An 18,836-nucleotide genomic window follows, 5' to 3' on the forward strand; every position below is an offset into this window, starting at 1 on the left:
CCCCATCAGCAGCACACAAGGGCAGGAAGGAAACCGGGGACAGAGGCAGGGGCTGCCAGCTATAAAGGTTGCTAGTTATCTATGCAACCATACATCCTTTTCCTCATCCCTCCTCCTCTTTCCACTCACACACCATAAGCACATAATGGTTCCTCCACCCTGTGCCTCTCCCTCGATCTCTCCCTCTCTGTCCCTCGCACTCCAAGCTGAACCAGCTGCTGGGATGGAGGGCTCCTGTGACTCCAGAATGCTGGCTGTAAGCATCTGTCTAACCAGCTGGGCAGCCCAGTGATATTTTCCTGGCACCCAACACAGGAGAAGCAACATCCTAGTCAGGCACAGACAGTGCTGCCATTAAGCAAGTGCTCAGGATTAGACAATCTCCTGGACCCCCGCAAAAGTGCTTAGAAATTGAGCCCAGCCACCCAGGGGTGCCTCTTCTCAGGGACCCCAGAGACTCAGCAAAGGGCAGCAGGCACCGCAGTCCAGGCTCTGCTCTGGACTTGGATCATCAGGAGCCAGCCAGCCGGGAGCAATCTGGGCACAGAGGAATGGAGGTGAGTAGTGCTTACTTCAAACCATTGGTCCATAAGAACAAGTCTTATCCTCTGGGGTGTCTGGAAGTGTGGGAGCTTGCTAGGTTGTTTGCTTTCTCAGCTCTTTAAAATGGGGATAGCAGCATGTCCTTGCCTCACAGGAACTTCAGGAGTATAAAGGCATCAGCAATAGTTGGGTACATACCTGCCCCCTATCCTCATAATAGCTGTGTGCCCAACTATTGCTGACACCTTCATTGAAGAGATATCGATAGATATACTGAGTTGAAATTAGAACTTTTTTTTTTTTTTTAAAAACTTTCCCGGTCTTGTGGATGTACATGGGGATAACCTTACACAGAGTAAGAGTGAATCACATTAGTAATGGTCTCAAGAAGGGGCCTTGTGTTTGCAGAGCACTGCATAAGTCTGTTGTCCCGTGTGAGCTCCTGATTCTGCAAAGACTTTAGGAGTAGTCTTCACTTTGTCCCATTCAGTGCTATAAAGCTACTGAATGACTACATTTCAGTGTAGTATCCAGAAAAGGACTGAAGGAGACAGGAATTGGGGTTGGACTAGGTGACCTCCAGGGATCCCTCGCAAACCTAATTTTCTATGAATTATGGGCAGGAACTGAAGGGGGTATTAATGTGCCTCCCAGCATGCAGGTAAGTGCCTACTAGTATTTTCAGAGTTTGCTCTTTGTCAGCCTGTCTGTCTAGACATCAATTGCTGTATAAGTACCTTTGAAAATATGGTCCCAAAGCCTCAATAAAAGTCAGCAGTAATGAGGTACTAATTTAGTTTCAACTCCCTTGGAGCCTCCATCTCCAGTGGTTTGAAGGACACATCCCTAGTTGGAAGGCATGTCATTCGGGGTGTTTTCTTCAAGCAGTCCCTGCTTAGTTTGTTGTCCTCATCATCGAGATCTTTTCCCCCTCATTTAGGCAAGGTCATTGTTCCTAAAAGTTTTCAGATTATGGACAAATGTATATTTTTTTAAAACAGGAGCTGGAGCTGCCATTGGGGAGCATAAATCAGCCATTATCATTTAACTGCCTAAACCAGCAGGGATTAATTAGCTACATCACTAGCCTAAAATGCTGAATGAAAAAGTTTAAAATGAAACGCGTTTGCTTCATTTGCAGACACAGAAGTCTGCAGATAACAGTTACATCTTAATAACTCATATCGAATTATACCAATAAGATGGTTACATCTTTCTATGTCCTTAATTTTTTCATTCAAATCTTCCAGCCATCTTACGACAGATAAACAGTAACAGTTAGTTTTTAAAAGTCAGCTCAAGTGGACACACATAAAATAGGCAGACAAAATTCTTTGGGTCAATCTGATTTCTTTGGTTAGAGCAATTAAGATAGATGGAAAAATTCTTTTTTTGCAGACTTTTGGGTACAAACACCCTGCCTGCCTATGTCTTTAGACTGACATGGCTACAGTCAATGCCCCCACAAATAAGTTGTGCAGGTTCAGGGATTTGCTCAACTCAAACAGTCTTTTACCCAGTCTCTCTCAGTCTCTAAGTACAGCTCAGCCCTTTATTTTCCAGGCACACTTGCCTCACAGGAGCCCTCTTGTATCAATCAGTGCTCAAGAACACACCATACATCCGTAAAGCATACCTCCCAGTCCTGAGGTCTCTTCTCAGACCTCCTTTGAGAAGGTGACTCCAGCTCCCTGCTGCTCTCTTAGCACTTCCAGCCTCTCTCAAAAATTTATTCACCTTCAAGGCTTGGAGTTAAGGCTGCAATTGGCTTTGAGGTAAGTGTGTTTCCGCTGAAGTGTTTTGGTGCACTGGTTACCCCATCCAGTGAATTACTGTTGGGCTTTGTGTTAGTGTAAATGTCATTCAGTTCATAGAACTTCTTGACTGAAAAATATATATAACAAGATATATGCAGTTATATGAAGGTAGTAGAAGATATGATCTGGAAATGCCCATCCTGAGGTCACAATTCAGCATCTGCTTGAATTCGGAAATTGGTTTGGAGCAATGTCCTAGTCATGATGATCTAAGGAATGTCTGATAAGTATAGTGGGTATTTACCATTTATTAGACCAACTCTATAGTTGGACCATCTCTATCAAATTGATGAAAGAGGCTGTTACCTATGAAAGCTTATACCTGTCTGAAACAATTAGTTTCTAGGGGTGGCTGTACATGTGATAGGGTTTTAGTCTTTAGGGTTGCCTTCTAAGTCCCCTAAATTGAAAGGGTGGGTTTTATTTTTCCATCACTATACATATGTTGCTGCCCTGGAAGCTGTAGGCGTCTGCTGAAAGCAGAAGTGGGGAGGAGCCCAATCCATTTTCTTCCCCCCACACTTTGCAAAGCCTGCACTCCTCTCCCATGGCCGGGGGGCCATTAATTTGCACCATGCGTCTGTCAGCTTACCCCCCAGCCTGGGAGAAGCAAGCAGGCTCCTCAGAAAAAAAGGCTTGGGCCCCTTGCCACTTCTCCTTCAGCAGGAGGTCTTAGGCCACCCGGGCATGGGCTGGCTTGACCCTAGGGCAGCTCAGGGAGGCAGCAGGAGGGCATCTGAGTGTGCTGGCAGCCAGAGAAGGCAGTGGAGAGAGTGCACAGGTTCCTGGAAGCCAAGACAGGCTTGGGAAGCTTTGGATCTGGTGCTTCCAAGCAGGGGCAGCACCCAGTTAGCTAGCAGCCTGCCTGGGCAGCACTGCACCCCATGCACCATCCCTGCCACCTTCTCTGGCTGCCAGCATACTCGGCCGCCCTCCTCCCCATGCTGCCCCAGGGGCAAGCCAGCCCATGCCCAGGTTTCCTGCAGGCCACAAGAGCCTGTTGAAGGCAGAAGCAGAGAGGGGCCCCATCCTTTTTTTCTGCAGAGCCTGCCCACCTCTCCCATGGCTGAGAGCCAAGCTGACTAATGCGTGTAATGTTCCCAGTTGCAACACTGCAAACTAAACTACGTCAGGATATAGTTTAGCTTGCAATGATGCAAACTCATAACCCCCAAAACTCACACACATGTAATGTGTGATGCCATTAAGCCACACCAACATTTTTTGTCCCATGTACAAGCATCCTAAAGTGGCACACTGCCAGCCCTCTGGTTATGGGATATAGCCCGCTAACTACGTAAAAATGCTCCCTTTAAGACTGCCAAAAGGGCTATAGATGTGTGGAGCAAAAACAAATTATTAGAAGCTACAAAACAACTAAAGAACTGTTGAAATAGAAAGCCTAATTATATAAAAAGTCATAAGTGTTTTGCCTGACATAAACCCACGTTCATTACCAGATAAAAATCACTCTTTTAACTCCACTATTTAAATGAAAATATTCCCTTAAAAGAGAGGAAGAGAGCAGGATTGTTGGTTGCAGCCAAGTAGATCTAAGAACATAGGCAGACAAGGTTCTTTGGGTAGATGTGATATCTTTTATTAGACCAACTAAATAGTTGGAAAAAGTGTTCTTTGCAAGCTTTTGGGCACAAACACCTTTCTTCAGACATAGGGAGAGTCTACTAGTATTGTGTGTACTCTCCTGGGTAGAAGAAGGAAGAGAGCAGTAAACCTGGGAAAGAAAAATGTCCTCAGAAGTAGCTACAAAAGAAGCAAAAGACAGTTGACTTGGACACAATTATGTAGAAGAAGTCATTTTTTTATCTGGCCAATAGATCTGGGTGTCTCTGATTCTTTCACAGACCAGAGGAAGAATATTGTGCCCAAAGCTTGTCTGACACCCCCCCACACCTCCACCACCCACCAAGCATACAGTTGTTGCAATAAGAGATATTACCAAACAAATCTAAGCTTGGGGAAAAAATTCTTTTATGGCAGATTGTTTAATCATCTTAATCAGTTTAAATTAATGGTGCATAGACTGTCAATTACCATTGATTTGTGTTCTTGATTCATTTTGTTTCATGTATTATTCCATTACAATCAAAGATCCTCAAAAGCATGTAGGTGCCCTGTTGTTTAAGATGCTCAAGTTTATCATTTATATACCACTGAAATGCTAAAGAAAAAACAACAGCATTCAGCTGGTAGGTAACCCCGAGGGGTTTAAGTCTTCTAGGCACCTAAACGTGCATTGATAGGCACACACGAATCCATCTACCAACCCAGCAAACAAAATGCTCAGAGCCCTGACCTGGAGGCATTGGGCTGTTATTCTCCACATAAGTTGGTGGAACAGACATCTTGCTAATGGCACCTACTTTTAGCCATGCTCCAAAAAGCCAGCTACATGGATGGAGCAGTGCATCTTCTACTCGTGGCACTCCAGAAGGCTACAAGAGTGCTGTGTTCAGATCTCTGCTCCACTATGAGGACGAGTAGCTTTGTCTCTTAACTCCTATGTAGGTGTGTTCTGGGGAGGACTGCTTAAGTTCCTGCCTGTTGGACCCTTCCACTGTGTATAAATAACTAAATATATACTGGTACATAGAAAGGCTGACTGCAGAGCTCAGTAATTTGTACACTCATGTAAGATATAGAATCACAGAAAGAAAGAGCTAGGGGGACCTTTGGAGTTCATCTAGTCCAACCCCCTACTCAAGACAGGTACATCCCAATCCAAATTTTCCCATACAAGCACTTGTCTAACCTCTTCCTAAAACTCCACAAACAACCATGTCCCACAACTACAAGGGATGTACTCCATGGACATCTAGAGCACCCTAACCTGCCACAACTAAAGCAGGGAGATGAGGGCAGTATTGCTATCCTGCCACTGCAAGGTTGTTAAATACATTCAAGAAATCCAAGCAAAAAGATCAGGCCACCCACCCACCAACCCCCACCTCCCCACAAAAAAAAAAAAAAAAAAAAAAAAAAAAATTAAAAAAAAGAGAACCCAGAATCTGTATCTATCTTACTGTGGGGTAAAATTCCTCCCTTCCCCCAAATGTGGTCATTGGTCTGATCCTGAGCATCAGAATCGGCACACCCCACTCACAGTCTCCTGCCTTGGCTGTAGCCAACACCCAATGCATCTGAGGAAGGCAAAGGAAAACACACACATGCACACACCCTGACACCTGTAGCAACAGGACAGGGGAAAATTGCTTTCTTGCCCCATGTGGCAACTAGCAAACCCTAAAAACCTCTCCGTTTTGTTCTGCGTCCTAGGGACAGCAAATGACTCCATATGAACAATGAGGGTTCAGGTTTCTCCATCAATATATCTTTAGGCATTAATACAAAGGTGGAAAAGCTCCATGGAAGAGGAAGAGAGAGACCCATCTTTCTATACCCAATAACCTGAAAGTCAGTGTGCTCACGTAGGATGTGGGATTGCATTCCAAATCCAGTTAGGCAAAGCAGAGATAATCTGCTGTCTGGCAAGTGACACAACCACTGGGTCTTCTGGGGTCTCTCTCTCCCTCTTTTTCCATCAATACTAGAACCTACAATACCTCAGCAGATGACCAGGTCTGGCTCAAAACCTGAAGAAAAAAGGATGCAATTACTTGGTCAGAGACAGGCTCCTATCTCCAACCCCCTGCCTCAGCTTCAGTAATACCTCCACTGCATTTCATGTTACCTTTGTCCTTTCTTTCAGCAGGATGAAAGAGGCACTGGCAGCTCCCAAGGAGAGTTCATCCTACTGGGCCTTTCTGACAACCAATACCTGCAGATACTGTTTTTTATGGTCTTCCTAATCTCCTATGTCCTGACATTGTTATGGAGCCTGGCCGTCACTGTGGTCTCAGAGCTGGATCCCAGTCTCCAAACACCCATGTACTTCTTCCTCATTAACCGCTCTTTCCTGGATCTCTGCTCCACCACCGCCACAGTGCCTCAAATGCTGGTGAATTTACAAAGATCCCAGAAGACCATCTCGTGGACTGGCTGCATGGCTCAGCTCTTCATCTCCCTTGGCCTGGGTTCCACTGAGTGTGTCCTGCTGGCAGCCATGGCCTATGACTGCTATGCTGCCGTCTGCCACCCCTTGCGCTACACGGCCATCATGAGCCGCAGCCTCTGCTGGCTGATGGCAACTGCATCCTGGTTTAGCGGAATGACTGCCTCCTTTGTGCAAACGTGCTTGACCCTGCGACTACCCTTGTGTGGGCACAATCGTATCAATGACTTCTCCTGTGAAGTGCCAGCCCTGCTCAGCCTGGCCTGTGCCGATACCTCCATTAATGAGGCTGGGCTCCTTGTTGGCTCTGCGGTCATCTTGCCAGTACCTCTGGGCCTCAACCTGGTCTCCTACGGCTACATTGGTGCTGCAGTACTGAGGATCCGCTCAGCTGAGGGCAGGCACAAGGCCTTCAACACCTGCACCTCCCACTTGGCTGTGGTGTCAATCTTCTTTGGCACAGCCATCTACACTTACCTACAGCCCCCCTCTCAGCATCCCCAGGACCAGGGCAAGATAGTTTCCCTCTTCTACGCCTTCATCACTCCAATGGTGAACCCTCTGATCTACACACTGAGAAACAAGGATGTGCACAGGGCCCCCAGGAGAGCCCTGGGAAAGCAGTGCTGGATGCAACAGTCATAAGTCTGAAATATGACATGGAACTGGCAGACTTGGAGTATGTGCAAGTGGGATAGAGATCCCTGCCCTTTAGTCGGGCTGGGGTCTAAGCTGGCGAAAGGTGGAAGAGACGTGATAGGGCTACACAGAGGAGGTATATTCTCATTCCCCTTTCAGACCACACTGTGGGAGCAGCATCCAGGGACTTTAAGTTTTTGAATCAGGTAAACATCCTCCTGTTCCTTCCCCTTCATGCACAGAGGTACTTCCCTGTCATCCTCTCCCCTCCCCTCCCTTCCCTTCTCCACCCACCGCTGCCACTGTTGCCTCTACCTCTGGCTGTCCTGCAGTTGGGCTGAACTCCAGAACTGTTCCTGCTCTGCTCCACGTAGGCTATGGAGGGACCTGAGTTCAGCCCTAAGCAGCAGCAGGTGGTTTCCCCCTCCCTGCCCGCTCCTCTCAAGTGTTCCCCATCATCCCAGGAGACGCTTTACAGAAAGGGAACCCCCCCTCACCTCCACTGCACCCACCACAAGTGCCGTTACAGTCCCCAGCTAAGCCCAACTCCCCATGCTATCCACCCTCTCCCCAAAACTGGCAGAAGGTGAAGCATGGCAGCCATCTTGCAGAAGTGACTTAATGCTCGTCTTCTTCCATGTTTCTGTTTAAGTGAAGGCTGATTTGGGGTAAAAGGTACATGTGCTATGCCAGTAAATTTGGTGACACCTTTGTTGATCCCTCTGTCTTCTGAGATAGAGTTAAGGGTCTTGAGCTTTTGCGTTTTCTAGGACTGTTTAAAGTAACATTTATTCTACTGAGATTGTTTTAACGTAAACACAAATGGTAAGAGAGCCTGTTTCTGCACTACCTACCTTATTACTATGCTACCTAGTTACTATTTCCATGCTCAGATGTGTCACTGAAAACCTACTATGTGACATACAAAGTTGTTGGCCTTCACATTAAACTGCAAGGGTTAAAATGGTGTTGTAGCCAGGATATAACCAGGCAAACTCATGTGGGTGCCTCAAAGAGACATCTTTAGGGGTATGACTATGAGGGGCAGTGGTCAGGACTTTTGGGGGGGAAAAACATTTAAAGAAAACTGTTGCATTCTCTTTCTTTACTGTTTTGTTTGGGAGCATTCACGTCACTGAATCAAGGAGCAGGTTTTTCTTCATTTTTCCATTAACACGTGGGCTGCCTATGCACATGCTTGGGGGCTCTGGGGAGGCTGTTTTAATTAGAGCATTTCTGGACACCTGCTTCAATTAAAAAGACTTGCCATCATATATATTAAGCCCCCCCCGGACATTTCAAAATGCAGTTCCCTTTATCTGAAGGTCATTCAATGAGATTTTGTTAAAGCATCCCTGCAGCTATTTTGAAATGCGATGGGGGCTTAATGCATGCGACAGGGAGGTGACGCTGGAGCTTTCCAATTAGAAGGCAGAGCAGACTCGAACGTGCTCCAGCGTGCTCCAATCAGAACACAAACTAACCTGTCTATAGACAGCCAAGCTTACTAGGGGCTGAGGACCAAGGTAACCGACCAACTAGCGTTATGCTTGCAATATGATCGTGCTAGTCAGCATTATTGTCTCGAAATGTTTTTATAAATACTGGCCGTGTCCCCTCCCAACAAGTACAGCTGGCCACTAATGAGTGTGTGGCAGAGCACCTTTGGGATGCTCGCCATGTGGCGGGGGCTGCACTAGGCTGGGGCAGAGCCCAGCAGGGAAGGCAGCCAAGTGAAGCCCCCCAGATCTTATTCCAAGGGGGGAGGTGTGTGGTGGAGCACCTTTGGGGGTGCTCGCCACTTGAGGGCTCTCAGGCTCCAAGGGAAGCCTGCTTGGGAGGAGCAGCAGAGGAAGCCTCCCCCAGGTATCATTTTAAGAGGGGAGGTGTGTGGCAGGGCAATGTTGGTGCTGCCTATATAAACAGATCAGTTCCCTACTGGCAGGACAGGTATCAACTGGAGGTAAGGACAGGAGCTGTAGGGGATGGTTTGGAGGCTCCTGGTCCTGGACGTGACCTAAAACTGCGCCCTGCTGGGAGTGGGTGGCCTGGTGGGGCTCTCTGTGGCACGGGAGCCTCCAGGAAATGCCTGGCCAGTGACCACCCCGGTGAAAGGCAGGTGGGAGCACCGTAACCCTAGCCCTCACCTTCGGGTGGGTTTGCGTAACACCAGAGGCAGTGGGGGCCAGGCACAGCTACAGCCAGCCGGGGCCCTATGGGGTGCAAGACCCCGAGGAGAGAAAGTGGGGGCCAGGCTGAGGTATTCCTATCAGTCCTCATTTTATGCTCATGTGCCTTTTAGGCTGATGTGGTATCGTTGTGTTTGCAGGGGGCTCACCAACCTTGCCTCTCCAATGAGAAGCCTGACTTAATCAGTTCTGGATAACTTTTGTTCACTGGGACAACTGGCATGTAGATAAAAGCAGAGTAGATGGTTAAAACACTGACAGAACCAAGAGAAAAGGAGCATGCTCCACTAGGTTAAGCTTTGGCATCACTTCCTGTTTAAAGGTTGACTCTTCCAGATGCTATACCATAAGCATGCTTAGGGATAGGCTGTGTTAGGCCCTGTGGGGATGCTGGGTATGATGGCAGCGCAAATTTAACATCATTGGATTTCTTCTAAACCCTCCCTAAAAGAACCATAGCATTTCGCAAAGCCTAAATATTTTTTAGCATGTCCTTGACCATAAATAGGTGCAAGTCTGGCTCTGCTCCTCCCCTGGGGGATCCCAATTGCACAGCTTGCATCTCAGCTCCCCCAGGGAATCAACCACCCTTTCAAGGACATTATATTAAGAAACATTTTCATGGTTAAAGTTAAGGAAGTGGCCTAAGAAGAGGAAAATTTCCATAGGCTCTCTCAAAGGAACAAGTTTCCCAGAAAGAGTCAGGCTGCACTAGCACTTACACATCATTTGCAATACAGCATTGCCTGTGCAAGCTTACCGAATATGCTTAGTGGGGCCACAATCTAGTCAAGCAGCTGAGTGGCAAAATGGCATCAGCTAGACTAGAATCAGCCAGGTATGTACAAGGGGGCAGGCAAAGCCCAACATTTTAACCCTGAAAAAAAAAGAGGGGGAAGTAGAAGATTCACTTTTTAGTTCCCATAACCTAGCGGTTATCCAGGGAGTAGCAAATCCAAATTCCCCCAGCCCCCTCCCCAAAGAATCTGAATCTGCAGCTCCTGCCTCCTGGCAAAGCATTATGGCCACCAGGCCACAGTCCAGACATTGCCCAGACCCCTCTCTAGATTTCTTCTTAAGACTGGTTCAGTCACAGGCAAGAGAGGCAGATATATTGGACTACTCATGAGCTAGAAGAAAGGAACCCTGTCTTCTTGCTTAACCCATTGCTCTCACTGGGGCAGAAACTCTTGGGGAATGAAACCTCAGACTTGGGTCTTCTCCTCCCTAGGGAAATGCCCTAAACATTAAGCAGCTGAGCTAATAAGTGAGAAAGCCCCTCCGCCTCCCTTCCAGCATGCGTATGCACAGAGCAATTCTGTTTTACTACAAAGTGAAACAGAATCTCGAGAGGTAAATTAGTGCTAAAGACTGCAGCTAGGTGACTGTACATGCCATATAGGCACATAAAGTAAAATATGATTTAGCCCATATATGATTGTTGCTCTGCACTTCTTCAAGGTAAGTTCATAACCTAAACTTCCAGAAGTCAGAGAATCATTATGAATCCTGTTGCTCCCATTTTTAGAGAGAAGCAGCTGAAACAGAGATGCTAGTTTAGTTGACCTCCCCGGCATCACATAGGAAAATCTGTCACAGGCCTCTACGCTTCCTAGACCTAACACCTGGGCCATCATTTCTTGTGCCTCACCAAACATCTCTCCTCTTCCTCATCAGTGTTTATAGCAGGTTCAGGATTATTGCTTAGCGCACAGAGCCTTTAAACTCATTAAATTCCTTAAACAGAGTTCATAAAGGGGTGACTTGCAGTGCTGGGGTCTTGTCTCAACCCTGAGAAGGTGCTGCTGGCTTCATGCTGGTTCCTTGGTGCTGCACTGCAGTCTTCCTTCTCGCTCTCACACGTGAGTTCCCTCTCCTGGTTTCAGAGATGCTGCTGCCTCAAGCCTTGCAGCCCTGGGTCTTTGACCAGACCCTGAGAGAGTTCTTATCCCTGCGTTGCACTCACACCCACACCCTGTCTCTCCCTAGAAACTTTTAACTTCCTGTGGCCAGCTAATCATCCTCTAACATTGTTCGTGTGGAGCTAATGCTCCATGATTATGCCTCGTTGTTCAGGGCCAGCACAACCAACCAGCCAAGCATAGCTTGCCACCTAGGGCAGCAAATTAAAAGGGATGGCAAACATGGAGTGCACACACTTTGCACATTTTCATTAGGAGCTCCCTCAGTTGTCTGGTCATGTGCAGAATTGAGTGGAGCAACTCTGGCACTGCCAAGCCTCCACTCCAGGGCTCTGTCTGGTGCCCATCCTCGCCAGGTCCCACGTATGTTACAAGGATGGGGTGGCAAAGTTTTGTTTGCCTAGAGTAACAAAAGTCCTTGTGCTGCACCTGTTCTTGTTCTTCCAGGATAAGAAGTTCAATTACCCTTAGAACCAAGCAATAAAGTGGAAACGTAGTGCAACCAGAAACTTCCTTAGAAATCTCAGTCATTCAAAGAATCTACCAACACAACCTGAGCTCTGGCTCTGTGAGCAATTCCCTGCAATACTTTTAACTAGGGACCTACTTAAATTGCAGTTTCATGGTTTCCATGAAAACTGAAACCATTAAAAACAGTCATCTCCACACACACAAAAGGCATTGGCTGTGATTTCCCAGGAAGTCAATAGGACTGTGCAAAATTTCACCAGCTGTTTCGTTTCGACTTGTTCCAAGCTCGAAACAGCAAAATCAAAATGAAACGAAGGGCTTTGAAACAACCTCGAAATGAAGTGAGGGCAGTCAAAACATTTCAAAACATTTCAAGTTTTGAAGCTGAAGCTGGGCTTGCCTGTAGGGAAACAGAAAGTAAGTAGAGGGAGGGGGAAGGACTGCTCTGATACTGACTGTGCAGCTGGCCACTGACAGTGATCCTTCCCTGAAGTCCCTTCCAATCTCAGTGCTCTGGGGGAGGGATGGTAAAGCAGCATAAAAAGCAGCAATGTTTGAACTGAGCTGTTTTCTGCCTTGGGGTCAATTACTAAGCTGTGTCTTCCAGAAGCTCAGCAGCATTAGACGACAAAAGGCTACCATTCATTTCCTACTTGCTAGCCTAGCAAGTGGGATTCATCAATAACTTTTGTTTTAGTTTCCTTTTATTTTATTATTATTATACTCATTGATTAATTCCCTTCAATTTATTCCTCCCCCAAAATCTTTTTGTTTAGTCTATTTTGATTCTTTTCAAATCTGTGCTCTCTCTCACAGTGTGCATTCCATTCACGTGCAGGGAAGCACAGCATAATTATATAGCATATTACAATATAGAATTTATATAGGAAGACATACATACATACATACATATTTCTTTTATTTATTACATAAATATATAAATACATACATACATTATATAAATACATATACAATTATCTACATATATTACAGAAATCGGATAAAATTATAGAAGAACACACAGATTTTCTGGCACACCAAGGCAAAGACGCTATGAAACACACCATGAAGGGTGCTGGAAAGGCAGGTGGCCAGCCTTCAGGGAAGGGCAGAAGAGTGGGTAGAGGGAGAGCTGTAAGTTCCCTCCCCCAGCCCTCCCAAACTGAGACGCAACCTCTTTCCTATAACTAGCAGGCATGAGGCTTATACTAGTTCTACAGGCAGCAAGGAGAGGGGAGCAGTGCCAGTGCCACTGCCTGTGCCTGAGTCTCCAACCTCTCCAAGAGCACCAGCCATACCCCACCCACCACTACCACCACCATGACAACAAGCTGCAGCATGATAGTTTCCTCCACCCCCATTTCACTTCCCATGCTGAGCCTTCCAGTGCAAGAGGAAGAGCTGGAGCTGGATTTCACAGTGCCCTAGCAAGAGAAATTCTGGGAAAGAAGGGGGAATCATCTGAGTTTGTGCTCCACACTCCACAAGTTTCCCCTAGAGACAGGTCTCCTTCCCCAGAAGGCACTTTGGAGGAGGTTGAGGTAGAGGTTGTGGAGGCAAGTGGCTCAGCTGAGTCTGCTCCTCCTGTTGCTGTGCCCCTGCCTGCTGAGGAGGGGAAAAAGCAGCATCCACACATGCACCTGCACCCCAGAAGTGAGCGGGTAGTGTGGTCTGGGATCATTCTGAGCTGGCAGATGATCCTACATATGCTATCTGCCTGCACTGCCAAGCCAAAACCAGCCAGGGCAAGGGAACACCACACATGAGCACCACGGGGATGCTGATGTACCTCCGTAGGCACCACCCCCTTACCCTTGCTCCTCCACAGCCTGGCACCAGTGGGAGCATGCCCAAAGGGAAGTCCCCCTCTCCCTCCAAGGCCCCCATTCCCCAGAAGCTGAGGAAGACCACCTTGGAACAGTGGGGGAAAGGCAGGGACAAAGAGGGGCTCGTTACCAAGGCAAATGAGGTCACCCAGAGCACTGGGGAGATGCTTGCTTTAGATGGCCAGCCCTTCTTGTTAGTTGAGCAGCCAGGGTTCAGGCGGCTCATGGTGCTTGTGGCCCCATCATACTGCATGCCCACACACATCACCTTCAGCAGGGCTATGGTGCTCTCCCTGTATGAGGCAGGTAGGGAGTACTTGAGGGAGAAGCTGTGCAAGGCAGGTCCACAGGTGGGCTTACACTTCACCTTGGACATCTGAAGCAGCTGGGGTGGAGATCATGCCTACCTCTCCATCACACGGCACTGGTGTGACCAGTCAGGCTGTCAGTGGGTTCTTCTTCAAGCTGAGGTGATGGATGAGTCCCACATGGCAACAAAGATCATGGGGGCCATGAATCGCTTGGTGCAGGGGTGGCTTGTTGGGCAGGGTGAGCTCACCCGCGGGTTCATCATAATCGCTGACAATTGGGCCAATATGGTCAAGGTGGTCTGTGATGCCAACTTTGTTGGTATCCGCTGTGTGGCACACAAGTTCCACCTCATTGTTAGTGACACCTTGGAGGGGGACAGGGCTGCCGGTGACAGTGGCAGCAGCACCAGCAAGCTCATTTTCAAATGCAGGAATGTGGCGGGCTACTTCCAGCAGAGCATCAAGGGGGGCAAGATGCTGCGGGACAAACAGGCAGAGCTGAGCATCACGCAGCACAAAATTATACAGGATGTGGAGACTCAGTGGAACTCCACATACCTGATGCTTGAGGCATCGGGGGTGAGGGATAGGCTGGGGTGGGGGGAAAGGGGGAATGTAGCAGGTAGAAGTGGAGAAGTACAAGTATGAACTGCACTTCATCAACCTCCTAGGTAGAGAAACTCATGTACTCAATAATATAGACATTGGAGTTCTGACACACTGCAACCTGCCGGACATCTGATTCCCCAGGTACCTCTGCACTTTTACCTTCGCTGCTACATCCCACTTCCCCACCCCCACCCCCTGCCCAGCCTGTCCCTCACCCCCTGATGCCAGTTGGTGGAAATGGAGACTTTCTTGCCTGCACTGCATGCCAGGCCAGCCTCTGGCTTCTTTACTATTCCTTCCATCCAGGAACAGCACACACACCAACTGCAGGTGCTTCCTCAGCCTGACAGAGGGTTTTTCAACCCCAAAACCTTGCTAAGATATATTTCTGTAACTATTCAGTTGGTCTACTACAAGACACCAGATTAGATTGACCCAAAGAACCTTGTCTGCCAGTGCCATGTCCTTAGACCAACACCCCTAGCACCTGTCCCCAGTCAGCTGGCCAGGAGGATGCAGGGCCCTGGGCACATCTAAGTCCCACAGCTGGGGCTGGCAAGGAGAGTTCTCTGGCAGCTGCTGGAGAAGAAGCTCCTGCAGAAAAGGAAAGAAAGGCTCTAGTCTGTGACAGTTTGGCTGCCTGAGATGCTGCTGGTGCTACTGTGCTGCTCACCAAGTTATTACCTGTTGTTCTTTAATGTGATGGACCAGGATGAGGCTGTAGAGGTGGAGGCGGCCTCATTGGGTCACACTACCGTGTTGTGTAGAGGCCCCAGAACCAGTGAGGGCGCACCTTAACACACACTCACAAAATCACACGTCATGAGTTTTGCTGGTCAGCAGCTTGAGGTGCAGTTTTCCAGAAACCCCTGCACCTATCTCCTCGAAACTTGACAGGCTTTGTGGCCTCTGCAGGGGCTACCCTCCCTGGTGTTGTCATTTGAATCAGGAAGAAATGAGAAAGTTATGATAGTTTCATGATTCCCCATTACAGCCTATAGGCGAAATGTCAAAACAATGTCAACAAAACAAAATGGAACAGTGCTTTCGAAATGCAACAAAACTCAAAATGAAACACTGTCCCATTGAAATGGTGAAACCGAAGTTGAAACGAAATGGTGCTGTTTCGCACAGCCCTAGAAATCGACAACAACAACAAAAACTTAATGAAAATAAAGTGCTAACTCCCCATTGGAAGTCATCTGCCCTTTTTGCTGCCACAGCCCATCCTTTCAGCCCACCCAGTAGGGGAAGGCACTAGCGGGTAGGATGGCATGAAGGGCAGCAGCTAGTATGGCAGCTGCCCTCTCATGCCTCTCCACCAATCAGCATTGAGGGGGAGGACCACATGAAGGACAGCCAGCAGTCAAGATGGTGACCACCCCCTTGTCCCTCCTCCCCCTGGGGCCTCTCCATCAATGAGTACTGAGGGGTGGGGCCACAACAAAATTACCCCAAAATTGGCTGTTTGGACTGTGAGCAAGCTGTGACAATTGCATTCTCTTGCCGCAAGTTAGGTAGGTCCCTACCTATAACCCACCTCATAAAACAGTGCCCTTGCAGAGAGTAAAGAACATTCAGGGAACCAGTCACCGGAATTCCTTAGAACAGAGCTACCAACTCCTCCGGTAGGAGGCAGCTGCTCAGGCACAGGACCTGCTCCCCTGAAAACAACTCTGGGATTGCCGCATCAGAGGACCCTTCATTTATCTTTTTATCTTCTTCACTCTCATCTGCAGACTCCTCTGTAACACTATTCTTTTACTTATCTTTTGTCTTACAGATCCCATGGCATATTGACAAGATAACCCCGATATGTTGCTATTATCACAACCTATGGAATTTAGTACAAGAATATGGCAGATGGGCAATCACGATAAAGCATTCACCTCTTCTCCTTGATGACACACAGAAGGCAGAGGGTGCTGGAAGAGTGGCTCAGGCCTGCTCTTACCCAAGGCCTACCACTCTCCAGATCACAAAAATTATTCTGTTAAGCCTTTTCCAACTGGTGCCTCCATGATCCAAGAACATTGCACCCATATGACTGGAGGGGATGCACATAATCTTCACAACATATTTCTAAGCCCAAGGCAGGACAGGGCTAAAACTATGTTGGTGTGGACTTTCCATTCATCTTTCCTGGACTTCTGAAGCTGAAGTTTGAACACTTCTGGTTTACATGAGGCTGAGCTGGGAATTTAGAATGGACTCACTTGGAGTCTCTGCTGAGGGAAGGGAGCAAGAGAAGAGAATGAATCCTAGAGCCATTACTCCTGATTTACACAGGGGTGAATGAGAAAGTAATCTGGTCAGTCCATTGGAGTTACTCTTCATTAAACCATAGTTAATGAAAACAATAAATCTGGCAATGTTACACCAAAGGGTTCGCTTCCGATATACACAGGGGTGAGTGATGGAAGAATCAGTAACCTTGGAGAGCACCATGAAAATATTTATTGTCCTGTTCCTTGTTATCATGCTATGTCTCTCGTGTGTTAGACTTATTTTCCTTCTGGATTCACTTTGAATAACTTCTGGATCAGGCACAAAAACATTTTTACTGACCTGACAGCGCCACTTTGCCTGGCATGGGTTAGGCCTCACTAGAGTACTCTATGCAGTTCTGGGCATGGCATTTTGAAAGGAATGTGGAGAAGTTATAAATAGTCCAAACGCAAGTCACAAAAATGATAAAGTGCTTGGAAAACAAGCCATATGTGGAGAGGCTGAGAGAACTAAGCATGTTTAGCTTGCAGAAAAGGTGATTAAGAGGGGAACATGGTAGCAGTCTTCAAATATATGAAAATCTACCATAAAGAAGAGGGAGGACAATTTTTCTCCCTTTTTTGCAGAGAGTAGGACACACAGTAACTTGAAATTGCAGTGTAGTGTGTTTATATTGGATACCAGGAAGAACTTTGTCACTGTTAGAAGTAAGGCAGTGGAGTAGGCTGCCTAGGGAAGTTGTGGAATCTCCTTCATTGAAGTTTTCAAGAAAACATTGGATAACGTGAGCCACTGGTGCAATGCTTGAGTGTGCTGCCAAGAGTAACAGTTGAAAGCCCAGGAGTCCCTGTGACAGGCTGTGAGGTGCTTGAGTCGTGCTGTAGAATGGAGGGTATCTGGTTGTCCCATGTTTCTGAGCTTTGCTGGTCACCACTTGGGGCCAGGAAATATTTTTTTCTTCTCCTGTTGCTATCGATATCAAGGGACATCTGAAGGGATGGGGAAAGAGGGGCAGGAGGGAGGCAGTGAAGAAGAACCACCTTGAACTGAGCATGACTCCTCCATGCCCTGTTGCTTTGGTCAGCTCTGAGATGCAGGAACAAGCTCCAGGGTGATTGGGAGAGGAGGGAGGGACAGATGATCCTGGGACAGGCAAGCAGCACGTTCAGCAGCTGTTTTTCCTGGCAAGCTTTAATTCCTCTGAATCCTTGCACTCTGCACATGTGGTGAACACCATGACAGTACTTCAGGCAACAGGGATGGCTTTTATTACACAGCACAATGGGATTGTGGAAAACAATCCCATTGTGGATTGTGGAGATATATGGAATCAGTTAAAAAAAAAAACAAGTAAAAAAAATCCAGAAAGTGTAACCAAGCGGTACAGAGGTGAAATTCATTATTCCTCTGTGGATGCGAGTATACCATGGGCCTGGTGTGACCTTAGCTTGCATAAGTAGCACGTCCTCAGGTGCCGGAAGCCATTGCCAGATAACCTTTCAGGCAGCAATGTCCACTTGCCTGATGGCTGTGGGTGCTTATTCACACTCCTGCTGCAGGGCCTCTCTGTAGGAAGGTGAAGCTTGATGGCAGCATGTGTCCCCATGGGCCAATGGATGGTCCTGCCAATCCATTATATCATAGGGTGATGCAAATAGCAGCAAGGGTGCCCTCTGTCTTCAGGCTCAAGGCAGACAGGAGGTGATACCTGAACTGTTGTCCCATCTTCATGGAGTCACTGAGCATCTTACTGGCCCACTCTGCAATGGCCGCATGGCGCTGGTGGGCTCCTGCATGCTACCCAGCAATCCGCGTGGCAGTGTGCCAGGACTCTTTGATGTTGTACCATACTATTGCCAAGTACTGGCAGTGGTACAGCTACTCTTCCTCCCTCCACTGCCTGATCTCCACAACCCAGGAATGGCTGCCCTCCACCAGAGAAGCCAGCATGTCAATCTTTGAGCAGGCACTGGCCTTCCTTGGCTTGGAAGCCTTCTGGGCACCAGACTCAGAGTGCATCCTTGGGGATTATCTGGTCCTGCAGTGCTGCCACCACCATTTGCAAGTGTCAGGCCTGAAAGTAGATTGCAAGGAACAGGATTTCATTGTTCTGTTGGCTGCCACCCTGATATAACAAAGAACTCCTCAACTGAAGTTGCAACTTGCAAAGCCATCTAGCCAACAGACAGGCTTAGTCATGCTGCTGACTCTCAGCATGGTAAATTCACGCTCCCCTCTGCTCCCTAG

General features: G+C 47.7%; 1 protein-coding gene across 1 annotated transcript; it reads left to right on the forward strand.

Annotated features, from left to right (window-relative positions):
• Nucleotides 1–1,198: 1,198 nt before the first annotated feature.
• LOC102567600 (olfactory receptor 2G3) lies at nucleotides 1,199–7,958 on the forward strand. Its single transcript, XM_019478768.2, has 2 exons — nucleotides 1,199–1,204; nucleotides 6,091–7,958. Exons 1-2 carry the CDS (start codon nucleotides 1,199–1,201, stop codon nucleotides 7,036–7,038), a joined length of 954 nt encoding a protein of 317 aa, XP_019334313.1. The 3' UTR covers nucleotides 7,039–7,958.
• Nucleotides 7,959–18,836: the final 10,878 nt, after the last annotated feature.

This window comes from Alligator mississippiensis, chromosome 11, assembly GCF_030867095.1.
Source record: "Alligator mississippiensis isolate rAllMis1 chromosome 11, rAllMis1, whole genome shotgun sequence".
Classification (NCBI taxonomy): domain Eukaryota; kingdom Metazoa; phylum Chordata; order Crocodylia; family Alligatoridae; genus Alligator; species Alligator mississippiensis.